At 49.5% G+C, this 23629-nt stretch overlaps 1 protein-coding gene across 1 annotated transcript; it reads left to right on the forward strand.

The window, feature by feature from the left end:
- The first annotated feature begins 401 nt into the window (after window positions 1-401).
- LOC308057804 (olfactory receptor 14C36-like) lies at window positions 402-5899 on the forward strand. Its single transcript, XM_080411848.1, has one exon. The coding sequence runs from the start codon at window positions 3018-3020 to the stop codon at window positions 3951-3953; it is 936 nt and encodes a 311-aa protein (XP_080267974.1). The 5' UTR covers window positions 402-3017; the 3' UTR covers window positions 3954-5899.
- Window positions 5900-23629: the final 17730 nt, after the last annotated feature.

Raw genomic sequence — 23629 nt, forward strand, 5'->3', positions numbered from 1 at the left:
GTAAACTGAGGGAAATGACATCCACTGCGGAGATCCTCACACACATCTGCAGGCTGTCAGGTCTGTGAGGTGTGATTTACCCTTGGGAAATCCACCTGGACAGTTACCAGCTCAGGTGCCAGAAGTGTGAAGTGAGTTTTTTTTTTTTTATTTATGACACTTGATCATGCTTCACATTGCTTGGAGATTTAAATAATTCTTCTGCGCCTTAGTGCAGCCAGTCCTCTAAAGGCAAACAGGTGGGAGATGGTGCAAACGAGCTGCAGCACCCACCTGCAGAATTGAGGGGAGAAGTCTGATGTAAGGAGAAGGAATGTAAGTCCCAGGGGACAATGAGAAAAAGGCTGGTGTTGGGGGCATTCAGAGCAAGGTTGTCCATCCTGTGTCAGACCTCAAGGGACTGCATTTCCTACAGAGGCTTGGTGGGATCCTGCAAGCCAGTGGTCAAGTAACCACCTGCTGACAGTCACAGGACAGCACAGTGACAATGCTCCTTTAGGTGTCTGCAGGTTCTTTGCATCGGCATTCTAGCACAGCTGACAGATGGGCCAACAGCTGTGATGCTCACCTGGATCTGAGACCCTGCATCATTCATGTCCACCTTGGTTCTAGGAGCAAAGAAATGGTGGAGTCTCATCTCCCAGGGGCAGTGAGGCAGGAGAGCAGCAGAGTGCAGGTGCCAGGTCACACACTGGCAGGCTGTGGCCTGTGCAGAAGGAGGGAACGCTCCTTCGGGTGCCCTGGAATTGCCTCACAAGTATAAACTCCATTTTCAATGTTGGAACCGTTGGAGGCTGCTGTCCTTGCCGAGCAGGTGATCTGAGCTCTGCCACCTGCCTTGGCACTTGGTTCCCTCAGTGTCACAGCTCTGTCTGCAACAGGACGGGCTCCAGCTGCCTCTGCGTGGGCCCCTGGCTGAGGGCACTGCTGCACATCTGGGCTGAAGCCCCCCAGCTGCGGCACCAGCCCAGCTCTGCCTGGCCATAAGGCAACTGGTACCAAGTGTCCCCGAGCCCGTGGGTGCAAAGGCTTTGCTTCAGAGCAGAGACATGGCCTGGACAAAGGAGACCTGAGTCTTTAGCCCTGAGACTATAAATCCAGAGTTACATGCCTACATTGTGTGAGAGTTACTGAAGACATCACACACCAAACCCACACATTGGAGACCTGAGCTGCTTTCCTGTGAACTTCCTTCTGTGCTGGCTGCTGAAGGGTTAACAAAAGCTGACACTCATGCTGAAATCTTTTTTCTAATCAGAGAAAAGCCATTGCTAGAAAAAAATGTCTCTGCAGAGCTGAGAGACAAGACATCAGTGAGTGCACCATCCTGCTGCCCAGCAGGTTCCCCTGCAGCCCCAGGGACACGTGGAGGGAGCCCAGAGGGGCAGAACAAGGGAGGCAGGGAGAGCTCAAAAGCAGACCTTGTTGGGAGGCTGCTGAGAGCTCCCTGCTGGAGAAATCTGCAGAGCCCTTGAGCCGGTAAGTGTGTGGCTGCAGGGCAATGCCTCTGCAGTTGCTAGCCGGGTCTGCAGCAGCTGGGGCACCCCCAGCCTGTGGGACCGTGTGGGAGCCTTTTGCTGTGGAGGAGGCCAGTGTGCTGCAGAGCAGGGCTTCCCTGCTGCAGCGTGGGAGGGCCAGGGCATGTGGGCTGCCTTGTGCCAGGGCCGGCTGCAGGGCTGTGAAGGTGGCTGTGCAGGCAGGGGTGCCCAGGGCTGTCCTTGCCAGCAGGGTCCCTGCAGCCGCGGGGGCTGTGTGCTGGGGCAGGGGCTCTGCCGCCTGCCAGGGGCAGCTCTCAGCCTGCCGGGGGGCTCCCGTGCGGCTGCGGGGAGAATGTGGGGGAGAAAGGAACGACCCCCATTAGGAAAAGGTCCCTGTTCTTCTGAGTGAGTGCTGCATGTGACAGGGTTGCTCACAGCTCCAGGTCATTTCCAAGGCGACTTCTCATGAGCACGTTCATGGCAGGGTTTTTCTGCTGGAGTCTGTTCTTGCCTGAATCTCTGCTGCCACTTTTATCTTGCTCATCTTGGTAGGAATGGAAACTTAACTGTGCAGGTCAGAGCAGGGGCTGAGATGCTGAAAGCATCACAGGGAGGTTGATGAGGGAGCTGAGCAAGTGCCTTCCCTCCCCAGCAGGCTGCAGATGAAACCAGCATCAGCTCTCCTTTTCCCTCAGGCTTTGGGGGAGCTGTTTGTTCCTGCCTGCAGACAGAGAGCGGCTGCAGGGCAGAGCTGGCACACAGGGGCTGAGCTGGGCTCTGTGAGCGCTGGCAGGGAAGAGCCCTGGGGCCAGAGAAAGAGCTGCTGGCAGGGACAGCTGCAGGCAGCAGAGCCCTGGGCAGGGAGGGGGGGAGATGCTGAGGGGAACCCTGATGCAGGGGAGATGGGGGCACCTCTTGGCCATGGTCTGCCATGCAGGTTCCTTCCCTGAGCAATGCACCTCTGCTCTCCTCTCCCACCCAGCACAGCCTTTAGACCAAGGGGTCCAGACCATTAGTAAACTTCTCATCCAGCAACTGGGAAGGATCTGGAGGGACAGAGCAGATTCCCTCATTCTCCCAAAGCCACAGACAGTCCCCTTGCCTCTCAGCACTCACTCTGCTCTCCCTGAGCACAGCACAAACCCCTCCTGACCTGACTCTGGCCGCGGCTGTTGCTCAGCACGGGTGGAGCAGATGCTGACAGGCCCTTCTGCGCTGGGAGCAGATTGGGCTGAGCCAGTGCCAGGCCAGGACTGGCCCCTGCCCCCACAGCTCCCATGAAGCCCCTGCTGCAGAGCAGGGCTCACTGCTGGGCAGCCAGCGGGCACAGCCCCTGCTCCTCACAGCACACTCGGCCAGCACTCAGCACAGCTCCAGCCACGGCTCTGAAGGGAGCTCTCCCAGGAACGGGAGAGGGGGGGACATGGGGCAGAAGGGGCGCATCTAGGAGAAATGCCTTTCACTTGGCTTTACAGAAGTATTGCCTGACTTGTCACTGGTTTTGCTCCATAAAGAGGACCCTATGGTTGGAGGCAGCAGATGTCCAACAGCAGCTCTATCACCCAGTTCCTCCTCCTGGCATTGGCAGACACGCGGGAGCTGCAGCTCTTGCACTTCTGGCTCTCCCTGGGCATCTACCTGGCTTCTGTCCTGGGCAACGGCCTCATCATCACCACTGTAGTGTGTCACAAACGTCTCCACACCCCCATGTACTTCTTCCTCCTCAACCTCTCCCTCCTCGACCTGGGCTCCATATCCACTATTGTCCCCAAAGCCATGGCCAACTCCCTCTGGGAAACCAGGGCCATCTCCTATGCAGGATGTGCTGCCCAAGCCTTTCTCTTTTTATTTTTCCTTTCAGCAGAGTATTTTCTCCTCACTGTCATGGCCTATGACCGCTTTGTGGCCATCTGCCAGCCCCTGCACTACGAGACCCTGCTGGGCAGCAGAGCTTGTGTCCACATGGCAGCAGCTGCCTGGGCCAGTGGGTTTCTCTATGCTGCGCTGCACACGGCCAATACACTGTCACTGCCGCTCTGCCAAGGCAATGCCCTGGGACAGTTCTTCTGTGAAATCCCACAGATCCTCAAGCTCTCCTGCTCACACACCTACCTCAGGGAAGTGGGGCTAATTGTGGCTAGTGCCTTCGTAGCATTTGGTTGTTTTGTTTCCATCATGCTGTCCTACGTGCAGATCTTCAGGGCTGTGCTGAGGATCCCCTCTGAGCAGGGACAGCACAAAGCCTTTTCCATGTGCCTCCCGCATCTGGCCGTAGTCTCCCTCTTTCTCAGCACTGCCATGGTTGCCTACCTGAAACCCCTCTCCATCTCCTCCCAATCACTGGACTTTGCGGTCTCAGTCCTGTACTCGTTGGTGCCTCCAGCAGTGAACCCCGCCATCTACAGCATGAGGAACCAGGAGCTCAAGGGCGCACTGAAGAAGCTGATGCAGTCAGGTGTCTCTCAGCGGCAATGAACTGACTGTGGCTCTTTACAAAATATTTTCAAGTCACGTATAGAACATCCTGTGTGTTTAACATTCCGTCTATGACAATCATGTTTTTATTTCAATGTATTTCTTAACTCCACTTCCTCAAAAGCATGAACCCAGCCTCCCTGACCCAGAGGCCTTTGTACGTGTGCCTGGGAGGCTGGTACATATGGACTCCTGTGTCATATCTCATTAATAAAAGGGTGGGTTTTTTCAATGCCTATACCTGGAGGTTGGTCTCTTCTTCCAAAGCTGAGCCCAGGAATAGGCTGAAGGAATTGCCCCCAGAAGACCATGCTGCTGGGCTTGGGTTCCCCATGGCTCAGGGCAGGAGGGCATGGGGCAGTGTGTTAGGGCATGGGCCTGTGTTGAGCCTTCGCGTGTGGGTGCCCAGTGCCCATGGGAATGGTGGGTGACCAAGAGGGATGTGCCTGGGACCATCTCCCTGGGCTTTCAGGCACCGCTGCCCTGCACAGCAGCACCGCCTGCTCAGGGCCATGCCTGAGACCACATCCCTGGGCGAGAGCAGACGTCTCTGTGTATGCCCCAGCTGGGGCAGGCTGCTGTGACCCTGGTGCAGCAGGAGGTGCCTGGGGAGCCCCCAGGCCAGCAGCCTGGTGCTGGGGACAGGGACTGGCCCCGAGGGGCTGCTAGGAGTGGGCAATCAGGGTCCCTGTGAGAGAGGAGCAGCAGACAGAGGGAGGCAATGTCCTCTGTCCCCTCGTGCCATGGCTGGCACCTGCCCTGGGACTGACTGGCAGGATGAGTCCCCTCTCTGCCCACCAGCATCTCCTGTGCCCTTGTGAGGGTCTGCGGCCATGGGGTGAGTGCCCAGAGCTCTGCAGCCCCCTTTGGGTGGGCAATTGCATGGGGCCAGCCCAGCGTGGGCTGCTGTGTCTGCCTGGGCTGAGGAGAGGGCAGGGGAGGTGGGCAGAGCTGGGGGCGGGGGCTGGGCAGGGAAGGGCCAGGGAGAGGCAAACTCCTATGAGAGCTCAGCTGTGTGGGTGTGCAGGGTGGGGGCACACAGCAGGGTGGTCCTGGTGCAGATCTGGGGGTCAATGACAAAGGAAGCAAGGCACCAGGGGAGCAAGACTGAGGTTCCTCCTCTGTGCCATGTTCTTTGGAACCTAAGGAAGCCGTCCCAGGGAAATTTTCCCCCAAGAAGTCCCAAGCAACGCTCATTTCCATGTCTGGTTATAGATCTCAGCCTCTATGAGGGTCCTTTGCTGCCTGATCACCTCTTTCCTCCTCTCTGCTTCAGTAATACCCAACTTCATCACCATTTTCAATAAAAAGAGAATCAATTTCCTACTGTCCCTTGTTACACACAAGTCCCATAGTTCTTGCCACAGTTGATCACTCAGCCAAGGTGGTGGTCAGACACCTTCAGCCAGATCAGGTGCTCAGGACTTCATTTTGACAAATATTGAGGCAGGCATTGAATGAGATCCCACCAGCTGTCCCGGGTCTAGCACATCAGTCTTGAACTCTAAACAGCTTCTCAAAGACTCCCAAATCTCTCTCAGCCTTTCCTTGTCTATAATGTCCTCCAGGTTCCAGCCATCATTCTGGACTGTGCAGGAATTGCTCCAGTCTGGCAGGGTCTCTCTTGTGCTGGGGAGCCCCACTGTGGGCTCAGCAGTCCTGATGTGGTCCTGTGGTGGGTTAACCTTGGCCAGCACCCAGCCAGCCCCCAGCTGCTCATCCACTTGCCTGACTCAACAGGACAAAAGAAGAAATTATACCAGCAGTGCTCATGGGTCATGGCCAAAGATGTGTCATCATGTCAAAATTCAATTTTATTTATTGCCAATTCAAAAATACATGAATTGTGAGAAACCAGGACTGAAACATAAAGACCATTCCCCTCACAGTTTCTCCAAGGGCCAAATTACTCCATTGCTCCCAATTCACCTACACACCAACACCCTGAAAGGGTGTCAGTAGATTTAGGGATGTCCACATTGGAGGGGATATTCAGCAAGTTATGTGCATTGATTACAGATGTCAGATATGTCAATTGCTTTACCATTCTCCAATTTAAGACATACAATATCATTGACAAAACAAGACCGATCAAGACCAATATCAAAAGGACAACAATAGGGTGACACAAGTTGTTCAAGATGCCAGTAGCAGTCGGTGACCATCAGAAAAGTGTGTCCCACCATCCATGTTCTGCATCTTTTCTCACTCTTCTCAAGACACGGTGTATTTCTTCCACATTGTGATGGACAGCTATCCAGGTTTTACGTTCGTTTTCTCTAACCTTTTCCAGAATCTTGATCAAGTGTTGATGCTGTAACAGTTGTTTTACCAAGGTGAGATTCATTCCCATGGATACAGGCGGCAATTCGTGAATCAGTGTATAATTAGATTTCAAGAGCTGGTGAGATGTGACTGGGGCTAAATAGGAGAAGTCACATCCAGTGATGTTCATAAAATTGCAAACGCAAAAATTGGAATGATTCTTAGCATCTACAATCACCGTATCTACAGATACAGAATTACAAGCAGTTCTCAAACATGCACAACCTTTGCCAATATATACAAGCACTGTTTCAGGGTTATCGTCAGGACGAGTCTCAAAATGACAGATATTCTGTGTAGTGTCTAAACAAATGTCCTGAGCTCTGATTGTGGTGCCTTCACAGACAAATCCTTGTTGTTCCTGCACGATAGAAGATTCCAAATCTACAGTTTGCCATTTCTCACCCACCTTTTGGGCCCATACTCTATGCTCGAAAGGATAGAGTATGGCTCCATTCTGGTTCAATCCTAAGGCAATAATGGGGTAGATTACATTTACTGACGCATGGGATATCGTCAATACAATAGTGGTGGCAATGTTTATGGTGGGGTTATAAGTAAAGTTTACCAACTTCCACCAGGATTGGAGTTTCCTCTCAAAGTTGGTGGCACTGTCCCAGACTACTTTCCGAATTTCAGTGGGAAAAGTGCCTCCTTCACCTTCTCTAATAATCGAGGCAGCCACTGATTGTATCCTTAATTGGGCCTGGATACAACTAAGAGCCAAAGAAAGGTTATTTTGGATTATAACAAGTGCATCTACAATCAATTTGTGATCTTCCACATTCACCTTTTCCCATTTTGGTAACACATCTGCTAACTGCCACTGGTCAGTTCCCAGAGCCAATAGGGAAGATTGCAAAGGTTGTTGCAATCCTGCCAGATCATTAGCTGTAGTTGCCAATTTGTTCATTAATATCTCTGAGTCAATGCCATTCAGAAACCCCAATCCTGTTCCCAAAACATCAGCGAGGTCTCTCCGAGTCCGTTTCCCAGAAGGTGTCCGTCTCCGCAGCCAGGTTATCCATCCCTCCTAAGAGGGTTTTAGGAAAGGAGAGCAGGCTGGCTGAATATCTGAAACATTAACTTGCATCAACAACTCAACTCGTTTAAGAGACCGCTCTGGATTAAACAACATTTGTTGCTGACCTGTATTTCTGATCATGTATGGTCCATTTTCAAAAATTTTTGGATTGGGTACAGCCATTGGTTGAGTGGTAGGTGTAATGACATCTATTCTGAGTTCCCCCCAGTATTCCGTGTTGTTCATGCCACGCATAATCTTATAGGGGTACTGCATTGCAGTCAAATTCAGCCAACAATCTTGGCTTTGGTTTTTACATGACAAAATAGAACATGGGGTTCAATTCCATAGTTGTTTGTTGGCACAATAAAGGATTCAGTAATTAATCTGCATCATATGAAGATGTTGTCACCCTGAGCCACCATAAAAGGGCGTAAAACTTTATTTTTGTCATTCAGCGTGAGGGTCATGTCCATGCCATTGTGTGTGACTATTGCAACAAGCATCACTGGCGTTTTAGTTACAGCATTTATTTTGAATTTGAAGGTCAGACTCAATAGATCTGATCAGTTTGCCAAATTGCTTTGCCAATTACACACCACATAGAAAGGTCTCGTCAAGGTGAAGTTATACCAACAGTCAGTCTTGTCATTTTTACAAGATTTAGAGATCTCAGCGTTGCTGGTACTTGGATCCATGGTGGTAGAATTGCCAGCGTGCTTTTGGCGATAGCACATAATAAGGGATTCTTGTTTATCACATTCGCACTCAGCAGTATGACAAAGTTTTGCTGAAATACCGGGGTGAATTCTGGTTGTTAAATTTGGATCCAAAAGATTCCCAGAGACGGTAACTAAAGAGGCCTTTTCATAGAGAAGTCCTTCCACTTTTCTACATCCTACCATAATCTTTTCTCCAATTATTCCAGTTAAAGTTCTGATCCAGTCTTTCTTATCCCACTCCCATCCAAGTGGGGAATAGGCCTTATCATCATGCAGTACTACAGTGGCCAAATTTGGAAAGTGATTCTTGGGATACTGCCTGGTAAAACCAGTATGCCCGACAATAGCTTTAGACCAAGGCCATTCAGCACCCTTTTGGTTATACGTAAGTGGGAAAATACAAAAAAGTAGTACCAGTCCAATTTTACTATTAGTCATTTTAAAATTTAGGGCTATGAATTTTAATCTATTTATAGTTCATGTTCTCAGTGTCCCTCGGAGTTCTCCTGTAAAAATAAAACAACAGAGCTTGCCTCCCTGAGGCAAAAGGATTTAAAACGATGGGATTATCCAGTGGGTATTTATCTTATGTTCCTTTCCCAGGGCATCAGAGGCCACCCAAGCACATGCATTCAGTGGGGTTTTCAGTACCAGTGGTACGTTTCCCACAGTAGGTAGTGCCACCAGAACGGGTTGTCCTGGGAAGTGAGCTGGGTTTTTTGAGTCATTTGGTTCCTTTAATGAGGCAATCAAGGAAGGAGCCGTTGGGCAAAAAGCGGTTATTTTGGGGCATCCGTTTACCCCCCATCTATCATTTACACCTTTAACAACTTCCCACAAGCGGACATCCCAATTTCCTTCATGAGGTTTCAAAAGTCATTTTAAGGTCCTTTCTACAATTCCATTAGCTTGTGGATAATACGGGGTATGAAACACCCATTTAATCCTTTCGCTTCGTGCCCAATCTTGTACGATTCTGGCAGTAAAGTGGGAACCATTATCAGATTGTATTTATTGTGGTTTTGGAAAAGTTCCAAACCATTCACGCAGCGCTTGCACAGTGTTCTCCCCCGTAGCCCTGTTAAAGGCTTCTACTTGGACTAGTCCTGATGTTATTTCCACTCCCACCAGCACAAAATATTTTCCTCCCCATCTCTTAAAGGGGCCAATATAATCCACCTGCCAGGCATCCCACAAGCCTTTTCCCTCCCTCAAATGCAAAGGGTCATCCTCTAAAGGGTGCCTTTCAAGTCATCTTTGACATTGTTCGCAGGCTGATATACAGGTTTTACGCATTTCTCTGGTGACGGGCCAGCCTCGGGCAAGGGCTTCATGGTACAGATCCTGTGTGTTTGTGTTTTACATGCAACTATTCTAACAGGCATTCCCAGTCTTCTGAAATCTGGTCCTTCTGTACAGGAGCTAGCCTTGCTAACTCATCAGCCCGGTTATTCCATTCTCCCGCTGACCCCCCATCTATCTGATGGGAAGCTACCCAACCTACAGCAAAGTTCCCTCAGCTAACGATACTTAAAATGTCTTGCCATTTTTCCTTTTGCCACACTGGAATCTTATTAGCCTGCCATTCATTTTGCTCCCAGAAAGGAAGCCATTTGGTACATCCTTTAAACACTGCATAAGAATCAGTATAAATGTAAATAGGAGAAGTAGTTTGTGCTTCATGTTGAAAAATGCTCCATACTGCAATTAATTCACCAACTTGTGCACTACCCTCTCCCTCTGTTATAATTTGCTCATCGGAAGAGGTATGGAGCGCTACTGCTCAGTATTTCTACACTTGTCCTTCTCGTTTGGCAGAAGCATCAGTAAACCAAGCACTAACTAACTGTTCACAGAGAAAAGGAGGGGCCACCTGGATGACTGAGGCAGGTTTATCTTGGCCCTCGTCCAGGCTCTCTACTTCTTGTATAGCTAGGTTTTTTAAAACTCCTTCAGATACAGAGAGTGTTACAATAGTGTTCAATCTGAGCATACCACTTTCGTACTGAGGCTTTCTGGGCCACCCCGTCAGGGGGAGGGGTCCCAGTAGTGACTGTTTTTATAACTTTAAATGTGCCTCTCAATATAATGGGTTGTTGTTGTATGATTTTTTCTACTTCTATGAGAGCCAAGCTAACCGCAAACAAACCTTTCTCCCAAACAGTGTATCTTTTCTCAGCACCCCTAAAGCCACGGGAGTAAAATCCCACAGGCCGGGTTGGACCCTCAGGGCCCCACTGCCATATGTGCACTGACAGTCCTGATAAAGCAAACCCCCACTCCACCTGGAAGGGGTCTCTAGGGTGGATAGGACCAAGAGCTTGGTGTGCTGTTGCTTCAAAAATTAACAATTGCACAGCCTCTTCCTGAGAAGCAGTCCATTCCCATTTGACCCCTTTTCTTAGCAAATAATAAAGAGGTCTGGCAATGATAGAAAAGTCCAGGATGTGTTTTCTCCAGAACACCAATAATCCTAAGACATGTTGCAGATCCTTTTTCGACTCAGGCATTTTGATCTGGTCTAAGGAAGCAAGGGTATCTGGTGGGATGCATGTCATTCCCCCTTTCCACCAGATTCCTAAGAATTTCACTTCTTGTGAGGGCTTTTGGACCTTTTCTGAAGGGATCTGCAAACCCAGATTTTCCAAATGTGAGGTTATGTTCTGTTGGGTTGCTCCCACATCCTCTGTTTCATCCCCCCTCCACAAGAATATCATCAATATACTGATAAACAGCTATGCCTTCGGGTTTTGGTATTTTTTCCAGCTCCTGGGCTAAAGCATGATGAGCCAGCGTGGGGGAGTGTTTGTATCCTCGAGGAAGGTGGGTGAAAGTAAATTGTTCCCCTTCCCACGTGAAAGCAAAACGTTCTCTGTCTTCTGGCCACAAAGGAATGATAAAAAACATGTCTTTAACATCTATTGTTGCCATGATTGGATGGGCTTTTTCCTGGATTATTATTATCAACTCAGCCAGATTAGGGACTGCAGCAGTTAAAGGATCGGCGTTAGCATTCAGTCTCCGAAAATCTACTGTAAGCCGCCACTTCCCATTAGGTTTTCTTACAGGCCACACTGGAGAATTAAAGGGGGAATGGATATTTATCAGCACTCCCATTTCTCGTAACTCCTGCATGACTGGTTTAATGCCCTCCTTTGCTCCCAAGGGAAGGGCATATTGTTTAATTACTCTGCTGAACGGCAGTGGGGGTGCGGTTTGAAGCAATCTGACATGCAGTGGCGGTGTTCCAAAGGTCCACAACAATCCTTCAGAGTCCTCCCACTGCTTTCCCCTGAGGGCATCCATTCCTAACAAATTTGTTGGAATGTCTCCGACCACCATTATGATAGTCATCGTACCTCCCTCTCCTGGAAGAGTCAATCTTACCGGGGCAGCTTTCATAATTTCTGTCGACCCTAAGGCATTCAGAACATAAAAATGGCGCTTCAAGGGAAAACCCCCACATCTTTCAGCATCTTCCTCTGTCAGAGCAGAGACCTGTGCACCAGTATCAATTAGAAAAGTCACTGGTGCACGCTTAGGGCCAGCTATAGCTGTGATTAGCAAATCTCCTCCTTTAGCTTTCATGAGCTGTCAGATATAAATCCATCCTTCATTCCCCCGCCCACTACTAGGGAACGGAGGTTCTAGTTTCCCTGCTTATGGGAAACAGCTTCCTCAGCGGGGGGAGCTGAGGGTGCATCGGGTGATATTTCTTTCCTACGCTGTGTATGAGAGGGTTGTTTTGGATTATACCACTTTAACACTACCTTGCTCAATTTACCAAAGGGTAAGCCGTCCATTATATCCCTGGGGACTCCTTTTTTAATTCCCCAAAGCCACCACTGTTGTCGAGTCATGGACTGTCCTCCCTCTCCTGTTTTATGGTGTGGATGTTCCTTTTTCGGGACAGCTGCAGCAGCTACAATTTTACCGGTGGGGAGGGGAAAATCCTCAACTTCTATTTGGCGGATTCCCCTTGACTTTTCCTCCAGAATTTTTGCAGGACCGTATTTCCTACTATAATCTATCAATTCTTGTGCTACAAGTCCCCAGGTCCACACCTTTTTATTACTTGATGCTGGAGTCGTATGGTGGGAAAAAACTGAATCTGGTGTGGCATCAATTTCATTTCTCTGGCTTCTAATAAAACCTTCCAGCCTTTCTACAGCACCCATCTATGCCATGGTCCTCTGAAGGCTAACCCCCGTAGGTCTGAGTGACTGGAAGTCCCCTTATCAAGGGGGTCATGATTTCAGGATTCACCGGCAGCATCACTGGGGATTCACATCTGGGAATTAATTTTCTTTCATGTATCATCTGTAAACAAGCTGCTTTGTGTACACTTTTTAACAATTGATCAGCTGTGCCAGTGATTGCCAGGGGATCCCCTCTGTCCAAAGGGTTCAATCCTCCAGCCCAATAAGCAGCTCGCTGGGTTAAAGACCATGGGGCACGTTTATCTCCTGTTGTCAAGAAAACTCCGTGACCCCAATAGCCACCAGCTTCCTTTTCACTCAATCGAATTTGGTCCCCCCCAGTTAGGGATATGTGCCACACGTACTCTGTTTTGGACTCTTTAGGAAGACGTCCATACTCTCTTTTCTGTTTGGCTAACTCGGTGGCAGTATATGGTATCTCTTTGGTTGTAATGTGAGGATCATCATCATCCTCATTCAGATAAGTATATTCTGTTTTAATTAGGGGCCTCACTTGAGGGTTGTCCACAAAACTTTTTCTTGCCTCCACCAATCCTTCTGAGGGTATATGGGGTTAATTAGTCGAATACCCTTTTCCTCTACTTCTGGCTCCATTTCACTCAGGACTTCAGTGTTTTTAGAGCATGCTGCCTTCAGGGTGGTTTTTAACAAGTGGTTTTCTTCCCTTTCTTTCTCTAATTGTTGTTCTAAGTCATAATTCATTGTTTGCAGAACTTTCACCAAATTTTCAAGGGATTCTCTAATTTTGTTTTCATTGCTACATTTTCTAAGGTGATCTTCAATTGCTGCGACCAGGCTGGCTCCTAAAATGGCACAGACTATAGATTTGCCCTTACCTGATCTAACCTTAGCTTCAGCCTGTAAGGACGTCACTTGGTCCACTACATTCTGCAAGTTTGCCCAATCATCTAGAGCCCAGTCTTCTCCGGGCACAGAGGGTCAAGCCCCATACTTTGCCAGAAATGTGTAAAACATGTCCCGACCTTTCATTAACAAAGGATTTTGTTTATCAGTTTTTTTGGCCATTCTTACTACGAATGGACCAAACCCACTTCGGGGAGGCTAGACTTAGTTACAAACACACAGCCACTGCTGTGTCACCCATCTCTTCCCTGAATGGTTGAAGGGACCAAAAATCTGCTTCGGGAAGGCAGCTTATAGTTACTACAAGGTAGTTCCTTCACTTTCCCGAGCAGAGCAGACAAATACTCATTAACACGAGGGCAGCCCCCCTTTATAGCACTTTCCCCCTTTTTCACTTTGAGTTCTTTTAGTTTGATCCCAACAGACAGAGCCCTCAATCGGAGTTTGGAGTGCTAAGGCCTAGGCGTGTGTGGTATGTGGGAAATTCGAGTCGCCCCCCTTGCTTTCTGGACACCTCTCACCCAGGTGGGTGTAGGGCCAGGTGCGGCTAGAACAAAACGTCCTTCCCCTGTTACAAACCACACACAACCTGCACTCCTCTGTCTCTCAGGATCCTGTCCGTGACGCCAGTTTAATGTCACGGTCCACTCAGTGGACTAGTGAAGGTTCGTTAACTATGATCTCGAAGAGCAAAAAAGCAAGGCAACCACACCAAGGGGTTATGCTTCAATCAAAAAGCACAATTTTGTTGTTTGCCCTTAAAGTGGTGTGCAATAGGAGGAAAGACAGAAAGTGAATAAAGGTAAAGTAAAAAGAAAAGGAAAGAGGAGTATAGCTACCACCACAGGTCCAAGGCATCCATATGGTCCCAGGTCCAGGCAGCATCCCACTGGTCCTTCCGATCATCGTGATACTTGGTGGGGAAGATCTCCAAAGTTCAGTTGCTAAGAAGGCATCTTTTTATGCCAAGCAACACACCTTGCTCCTCCTCTGGTCCATGGACTGCCGCCAGTCTCCGCCCTCTCGAGCCAGGTTATCTTGCTCCAGTGGCTGGTAGCTTCAGACCAGGAGGCGTATTCTTGTGTTTTCTGGTTCGTTGCTATGACCACGGTTGTGATCCATCTTCTGGACAGCTGTTATGCGGCCTTATTCAATACCAGGTGGCAGGGAGCGGCATGCAGTTCTCCTTCCCAGGGTGTACTTGTTCCTTTCAGTCCCAGTTTGCAGGGAGCAGCATAGTACTCCTCATACCGTGCAGTTCTCTTTCCCAGGGTCTTTGTGTCTTGGTGTCCATGAGGACCACATTCCATCTCCAGGTCTCTGTTGACAACGTTGAGACAATATTGCTCTTTTTAGACCGACTCTTACAGACCCCACCATCTTTATGGTCAAAGGTTACATTTCTTTCTGTCTTACTTTACTCTTTGATGTTACCAGAATGACAGAGAATTGAATTTTGAAGGGACCTCTGGAGATCATCCAGTGCAATCCTCAGATGAGGCAAGCTCATCTTGAGCAGTTTGTTCAAGTCCTTGTCTAGGTGGGTTTGGAATATCTCCGGGGATGGACATTCCACAGCTGCTCCTGGCAATCATTTCCCGTGATTGATCACCCTCAGAGTCAAAAATAATTTCCTTGAGTTCGGATGGAGTTTTATCTACACTAATGTGACCCTCACAAGGCTTTTCTTTGGCAAATGAAACTGTCCATGTCTCTCACACTTTCTTCCTTTGACAGATGCTCCAGTCACTTCACCAGCTTGGTGGCCATTTGTAGAACATGCTTTAGTAGGTCAACAACTCCCTTGCCCTGGGAAGCCCAGCCCTGGTCACGGCACTCCAGATGTGGCCTCAGCAGTGCTGAGAGGAGGGGAAGGATCACCTCCCCCCATCGGCCAGCGATGCTTGTCCTAATGCAGCCCGGGGGCTGTTGGCCTTTGCCATGAGGGTGCATCGATGGCTCCTGCTCAGCTGCTTGTCCTCTGGCACCCAAAGGTCCTTCTCTGCAGAGCTGCTCTCTGGCCGGCCTGCCACCAGCAGGATAGCCCCAGGAGGGCTGGATCACGGGCTGGCCTCCCCGGGGGGCTTGCTCAGCACCAGCAGCAGCATCTTGCCCATCTTGGAGATGAGCTTCAGCTCTGGCACAGGCCGCAGGGTGCTACAGAGTCACCTGGGAGAGCAAAGCCCTCTCCTGCCAGGGCTGCGCAGCCCAGGCCTGTTTCCCTCTGGCCTTGGCCACTGAAGCCTTTGCTCTCGTGGTGGGAACCTCCTTCATCCTTCTGCTGCCCCCTGCCACCCGCTCCAGCATCCTCTGCTGGGCAGCAAACCCCTCCCACACAAGGGCTCCCGTCCCTGGGTACTGGTGTCCGTGTGACAAGCCTGCCCTTGGCCCTGGTGCCACACCTGAGGTGCTGCAGCCCACATGGGCCCCAGAGCCCACCGCTTGGGGCACGGGCAGCAGGAGCCCCCAGTGCCACCACAGAGCTGTGACATCAGTGCCGTAAGCGCTGAGGAGGGGCAGGGCAGCTCCCATGCCTTTGGCGGTGGATGGAGACACAAGGTCTGTAGGGGAGACCTACGGGAAAGATGAGGGGAGGGGGATGCTCTGTGTGATGTCAGGGCATCTCAGACAGATGGAGCTCTTCTAGTGGATGGGCCAAGGGGTGAGCTGTTATTGATGAGCACAACATCCTGGGATATGCAATATCCCAGGATATTGTGAGCTCCAGGTGGGAGCTTGTGTGTGGATCAAGGGGAGAGCAGCCAGGGTGGCACTTTGGGAGGAATTAGTTGTGGTTTGGCCCAGTCCAGCACCCAAATGCCCGGAATCAGTTCCTCATTGACCCCTTACATGCCCAGCATGATGGGGGCGAGGATCAGAAGAAAACTCACAGGTCAGGACAAAGTTCAACAGGAGAAGCAAAAGCTTTGTGTGCAAGGAGGGCAACATGAGCAATTCGCTCACTCCTTGCCATGGGCAGGCAGGGGTTCAGCCATCTCCAGAAAAGCTGCTCTTCAGCACATCTGTCAGTGACACGGGAAGACTAATGCCACGACCACGCATGTCCTCTTTTCATCCTCCTTTCCCTGAGCTGTTATTGATGAGCACAACGTCCTGGGATATGCAATATCCCTGTGGTCATTTGGGGTCAGCTGTCCCAGCTTCTTGCATCCCCCCAGTCTTCTTGTAGCGCAGGCAGAGTGTGAGAAAGAGAAGCCTTGGTGATTGCTCTGCAGCGGTGGCCAAAACACTGGTGTGTGGTCAGCGCTGCCTTAGGAAGAGACGCAAAGCACAGCACCAGAAGGGCTGCTGTGAAGAAAATGCACTCCATGCCAGCCCGAGCCAGGACAGAGCGACAGGTCATACAGTCAGGGTGAGGCATGAACAATGTCTTCTTGAAATGACCTGAGGAAACCTGTGGGTCACAGAGCCTGTCTCTTCTGGGGGAATCAGTCTCCTTGGTGATCACTGCACAGGTAAGCCAGGATGCCAGGAGCCCAGGGGTTGTGGGCAAGTTCCCCATGACCAACAGCCCACCCAGTCTGGTGCCCACCTGCACCTGGGACTCCAAAAAGTAAGAAATCCTCAGTGATGTGAAGACCAGTGCCAGCCTTTTGTAGTGACTGTGAAGTGGTGGTGTCCCTGATGCCCAGGCACGTGGGGAAGGAGAGCAGCAGAGCACAGCCCTGGGAGAGGAGGGAAGGAGAACCTGGCCTACTGAGGGCACTGGCAGGTGGGATCCCATGGGGGCAGGGGCAGGGCCCTGAGAGCATCCCTAGGCCTTCCTGGCCCTGACCAGCCTCATGTGGGGCCTCCACCCAAAGCTTTCTCCATGGCTCCAGGAGGGCATTGATGCCAGGAGGAGATTCAGCTCCAGCGTGATCTATGCTGTGGTTCTGCAGGTCTCCAGCAAATATTTTAGACACAGCGTTGCCTGTCCATAGACCTTGTTCGTTTGGCCTTGCAGGCTCATTTTCCCTCTTGATACTAGATGAGATGTCCAAGGAAATGACACTATGACCCTTTAAATCCTAGGGGCTCTCTGCTTCCTTACTTCCTATCCCTTCATCAGTTGTTAGCAGGAGGAGAAGGATAAGCAGGTCAGGCTTCTGGGTGTCAGGGACAGAAAAGAAGGATCAAAAAAACCCCAAAGCTTCAGCTCCTTTCATAGAGGTATTAAATCTTTCACAGGAACCAGAAAGCACTGAGATTTCTCTGCCTCCCGCCTTTTAGCAAAGAAGTTCACACTATCCAAGTAGAGCGTTTGTTTGCATTCTGTTTACAGCTTCAGGCACCCGATCATGTGGAGGTTGGTCACTGCATTACGTCTGGCCAAGAACATTCTTATTTCCACATCTGACGATTGCACCACAGTTCCAAGACTGGCTTCATCTTCCTGACCACCTCCCCATTGGGACTGGCAGGTCACTAGGAGGCTCCCAAGGCCTTCCCTTGTGCGGGCTGAACAAGGCCCTTGCCCTCAGTTTCCCCTCCCAGGAAAGTGTTCCAGCCCCTGAGCATCTCAGTGACCCTTCACTGAACTCATTCCCAGTCATACACAGCTTCCTTGCTGTAATGGGTTCTCTCTGGAGCCATCCAGCAACTTCTTCCCTCCCCAGCCAACACCAAAAATTAACACAGCAGTCTACTCATGGTCTAACAAGCGATGAGTACGGGGCACAATCACTTCCCGCACTCTCTTGGCAAGGCACCTCTTCATACGCTCCAGGGCACTGCTGGATGCTTCTGCTACCAGGTCACGGGCTGGGATTGTGTTTTGCCTTCTGTCCCCCAGCACCACCAGGGCCTTTTCTGCACAGACACTGCCCAGCCAGGCAGGTCCCAGGCCCTGCAGCTGCAGGGTGTTAGTCCATGCGAGGGAGGTGCAGGCTCTACCCTTGGTCCTTCCTGCATCTGTGCAGCTCCTGACAGGGCGGCCATCCCACCTGCCAGGGTTCCCCTCCATGGCATCCCTAGGGCACAGGAACGGTCCTCTCAGTTTGGTGCCACCGACAGACATTGTGAGAGTTGCCTCCACTGGGTCCTGTGTACAGCTACTAAAAGTCACAGCGTAGGGTACAGAAGACACCCCTGTGCTGCCCACACTGCCCCAGTATGTCCCACTGCCCTCCAGGTGGGGTGTGAGCCCTTCCTCATTGCTCTCTCAGCCTGACCATCCAGCTGGGGTTTTACCCATCTCTTTCTGTACGCACCCAGAGTGTCACAGCCTCACTTGGGCAGAAGAACACTGAGGGAGACCATGGCCAGAGTTTTGCTGAAGTCGAGGGAATGACATCCACTGTGGAGCTCCTCACGCACAACTGCAGGCTGTCAGGTTGGCGAGGCAGGACTTACCCTTGGGAAATCCACCTGGACAGTTATCCGCTCAGGTGCCAGAAATGTCACCCAAGGGGACTCACCAGGGGGGTTTGTGCAGCCTGTGGTTCCCCGAGCTGCACTTACGGACTCCTTCCAAAACAGTTGTAACACTTACTTGTCCTTTCTCACAAGTGACCTCTGCCAATTCAAGGAACTTTCAAAAGTGATACCTCAAGGAAATAGTGATTTTATACCAGAACTTCACCATCATTATTACAGTTATACCACGCCCTTATTTTCTCTCATCTTTAACATATTTGCACCTGAGCAGGGGACAGTGACGACTTCTGAAGTCATCTTTTCAGCAGAGTGTCTCAGCAAAGGCTCTTTCAGTTATACACCAGTTTTCTCCTCCCTTTATTCTTTGGTATTTTAGGTACCTCTCACCTGTGCTGCTGTTTTTAGCTTCAGGAAGGAAAAACTTGCATGTCTCCCCACAGCCGAACTGTCTCCTTACCCAACTCTTCCCTTGTGTTTAGATCTATATTTCCGTATCTAGCACCTAAAAGTTTTCTCATGAGAGTGTCTCTTGCAGAAAGGCACATCATCAGAGACAGCTTGGACATGGCATCTGCTTGTGGAGGGTGTTGGCTCATTTATGACACTTGATCATTCTTCACACTGCTTGCAGATTTGAAAAATTGTTCTGCAGCTGTGTGCCGCCAGTCCTCTAAGGCAAACAGGTGGGAATGGTGCAAAGGAGCTGCAGCACCCACCTGCAGAATTGAGGGGAGAAGTCTGATGTAAGGAGAAGGGATGTGAGTCCCAGGGGACAATGAGAAAAAGGGTTGGGGTTGGGGTTATGAAAAGCAAGCTTGTCCATCCTGTGTCAGACCACAAGAGACTGCGTTTCCCACCAGTCTGGAACTACTGAAGACACTCTGCATCATTATCACTTGGAGAATGCAGCTGGAACTTCTCCTCTAACCTTAAGAGTAGCAAAATATAACCTATGAAATAAATAAAGGAATTATCATCTGGTGCACTTTGAAATCTTCCCTTTCAACTACACCATGAAACAGCTCATTTTAGCTACACAGGTCTTCAACATCTGAAGGAAATGCCAAAAAGGCAAATACCTCATTAGGGCATTGGGGGCTCCTGTCATGAACCTGAGCTACCGAGAGCAGACTGAACCAACCACTGAAGGAATGTAAGTCAGAAGCAACACTGAAAATACCTTCAAACATTGATGGGTCCCGCTGAGGGCCATTGCTGACAAAGCGTCCCCATGGACTCGTTAGAGTAGCTAATTAGAGGCCAGACCTGCAGGTAGGCAAAGGTACTGTGTCGGTGGCTGTAATGCTGCAAAACACATTTGGATTTTTTTTATGAAGCAGAAAGACCAAGCCCTGACCCCTAAGCTCTTGGAGGGCAGAAGAGAAGACCCTCCAAATCAAGTTCCGTGTCACAGGCATTGGTGGCAGAGGCAGCTGCCAGTGCCAGGGGGACAGAGGCCTCAGCCCCCTGTGGGGCCATTCAGCCTTGCTGCAGCCCTGGGCCATCTCCACTGCAAGTTGCCCTACACTGTCCATGTGGCACCTCTTTCCACTCTGGGGGTTGGACTCTTCCTTGCTTTCCTACCCAGCACTCACACCCGCATTTCTCTGCCTTTTCTGAAGTTTCTCCCCTCATCCCTGCTTGTTCCTTGAAACTCAAAGCCATGGGACGATCCAGGCTGCCTCTGGGTGAACTCTGGCATCAGAGGGCAACCCTCCGAGGGACATTTCTTTTTCCTCACATCCAATCTTACCCTTCCAAGCAGCACTTTGTGGAGGTTTTCTCTTCCTGCCACTATCAGGAATCACTCTCTTATCTCTGACATCCCCCTTCAAGCAGGTGCATGCTATTACTGTGGTGCCCTGAGGCTTCACTTTGCCAGTCTCAAGGAATCCAGGACCTTCAGTCTGGTTCCACAGGCTCCATCCAGGCAGGTATCCTCCACAGCCTCTCCAGTTTTTCCCCATTCCTCCAGAATGAGAAACCTCAAAGCCCAGGCAAAGATAATCTGGATGTGGCCACAAGAGTGCTGTGTCAAGGGGGATGGTGCTGAGTCAAGGGGGATGATCAGTCCCTCTTCTAAGTGGCCACCTATGGTGAAAACCTGCAAAGAATCACCAAAGGAGGACAGACAATGGCCAGGGAGGAAAGGGAAAGGAGGGGAGGGCTGCTTGCGTGGGAGGATACAAGGGTGGTCAAGGAGAAGCAGTTGTGCGTGGGAAAGGAGGGGAAAAGGTAGGAAAGGGTGAAGAATAGGAATCCATAGGAAGCAGCCAAGCAGCCCTGCATCTGAGCAGCAAAGCTTGGAGTGGGAAAAGAACGTCGCAGGTCATCTGACCAACTTTCTGTTAGGCTTCAACCGCTGCTGGAAACTCCGATAGGAGTTTACACACAGTGTTGAAAAATCCAAAGAACTCTCACTGAGTGGAAATTAAAACAATTAGAGTCTAAACAAGAAATTATTCGAGAATCCCATGAGTGGTGGGAAATTTTTACCAAAGGAATAAACCCTCAATATTATTGTTACCACTCCAACGAACCAGTCCCCTTTTGTAGCTGAAATCTTGGCTATAAAGTGCAGAAGGGAAGTACTAACCGTGTCTTGCTTTGCCCCATTAGTTAAAGCTGCAAAGTGGGACGCCTATGTAAACAGGCAGAAAGCCCAAAGCAGCTGTTCTCCTGAAGAATTCCCTTGCTGCCGAGAAGATGGTACACCCCGTGGCTCGAAGCAACCGAGTCGACGGGCAAGGCAGAGGAGGAACAAACTGTGGAGAAAAGAACCAGAACAATGGGACACAAAAGCAGCAATGGCCGAACTTCCCCAGGACTGGTAAAAATATACTTAAATTGGCAAAATTGACAGACACCCTTTTTCCTGGTATACCGTTAGTTTTGTTATTGATAATAACACAAGCAAATGGAAACCCTCATGAACCTATGGCCTGGAAATTATATAATTTACCAGAGTCAAAATTAATTCAAACTCAGATCGGTCCAGGGAAGTGGAATTTCTCCGTGCATCTATATTCCTTGATACCTATAGAACAGGGCTCCCCTGTTTTTACCCCAGATCTAGCAAAGCTTCAGGCCCAATGCAAGGCATTTTATATATGTCCAACCACTTTGTTGTCTGCTTTAGCAGGACTGCTTATTATGTTGATTCTGGGACTTATATTTGGGCCTTGTATATTACGCTATATTTTACATTTTATTAAAGAACGGTTTGACATAGCTAAATTGCTTATTTTAACTACGAGGTCTGGGGCAAAATATAAGAGTGTATCTATTAATGAGGATGAAGATTGTTGTGAATGCGTTATGCCACATGAGAACTATGCCTATTGTATTTGTGAGGTATTACCTTGTGAGTGTTATGATAAATGTTGGGATTGTGGAAAAAGGTTTGCTTGCAGTGCCGAGAATGAAAGTAGCATCTAATAAACAATAATAGGATAAAAATAAAAAAAGGGGGGATTGTGAGAAACTATGGACTAGGGTATTGTTTATTAAGATTTATGTTAAGCTCAATGTAAAGGTTAGGCAACAAAAGATATGAAAACGCTTATGCAAACAGCTACCAGACACCGCTTGTGTAAGATAAGATAACCGCAATACACAAACTAAACCAGACACCACTGGTGCAAGATAAGATAACCGCAATACACAAACTAAACCAGACACCACTGGTGCAAGATAAGATAACCGCAATACACAAACTAAACCAGACGCCAGGGCAAACAACCCCATATAAGGACATATGAGTGAGGGGTCAACTATGGGACAAAGGAGGAAGACCACCAGGAGGCAGAAAACGACCCCCTAACAACAATTGAAGCATGACTCCACTACCTCATGAACACGGAAGTAAAGATGTATAAAAAGGGACTGTTTGAACTGCTCAGGACGGCAGTTGGCGGAGCACAGACTCCCCTGCCGTCCAGCGCTGGTTTTGCTCATATTCTACTTGCTATAATTAATAAAATTTTAATTGGATTATGATCCGTTGTGGTCTCAATTTATAACACACAGGCTCTGTGGGACATCTGCTCCACTGCTTGACTGTCTTCATGGGGAAGGAAATTGTCTTCCCTTGCTTCAGCTGATGCCCATTGGCCCTCATCCTCCCATCATGCACAACAGGCAAGAACCTGGCTGCCTTTTCTTGCTGATATGACCCAAGAAGATATGGTAAGGCTGTTATTAGTTGTCCCCAAAGCCTCCTCTTCTCCTGGCTTTGCACCTTTCAAATAAGGCCCATGGCATCCTGGGCTGCATTAGGAAGAGCACTGCTCAAGGTTTGGTGGAGGTGATCTTTCCTCTCTACTCAGCCCTGCTACAATTTGTCTTGTTGACTTGCTCTTGATTTCTACTTTACCAGCGTCACCCATACTTGACTGAAAGGTGCCATCCACATTTTTCACCATTCCTGCCTTGTCTTTTGTTCAAAACAAGTCCAGCAAAGCATTTGTGCCATGTTGGTCAGGGATCATTGCTGCGATGGAGAGACGGGACGCGGGTTGATACAAGCAAATGTAATTTTATTGTACAGAAGCACGAGTTTATATACACTTTCAGAAGTCGCGCGTTTTAAAAAGATTGTTTCTTGAAGCTGCATTTTTTAAACGGATTGTTTCTTGAAGGTGCCCGTTTTAAACAGATTGGTTCTTGAAGCTAAGCCTTGCATACCAGGCAATCCCAGATTGGTGGTTAACTACCATCAATTAACAGCAAGGTGTTACCTTTCCTTCACGGCATCCGTCCCCCACTCCCCTATGCTCTCTCAGCATGACTCATCATGTTAATTGTTGTGTCTATTCACACTCCTTGTCTTCCCAGGGTTAGTGACCTACAAGCTCGAGCACATTCCCTTCAGCTAACTGATTGCCATGCATGGCCCTAATTTCCAGCCCGCTCCTGCAGATCATCTTCCACTTTCCCTTCAACCAAGGCCTTCAAGTACAGGTCCCTTTCTCTAGCCACCTAAAGGAGATGTCGTTCTCCTTCTAACCTTCATCATAAGGTTGAGAGAATCTGAGCAGAAGACCTTTGCACATGGAGGAGTTAATGATGAGTGTCACAGGAAACCTGAGCAGGCCTGTGCTGTGCTCCATGTACCTCTTGGCCTTCAGGCTGAGCTGTGCT

The sequence above is a fragment of the Falco punctatus genome, assembly GCF_963210335.1.
Source record: "Falco punctatus genome assembly, contig: scaffold_33, whole genome shotgun sequence".
Taxonomy (NCBI): Eukaryota; Metazoa; Chordata; class Aves; order Falconiformes; family Falconidae; genus Falco; species Falco punctatus.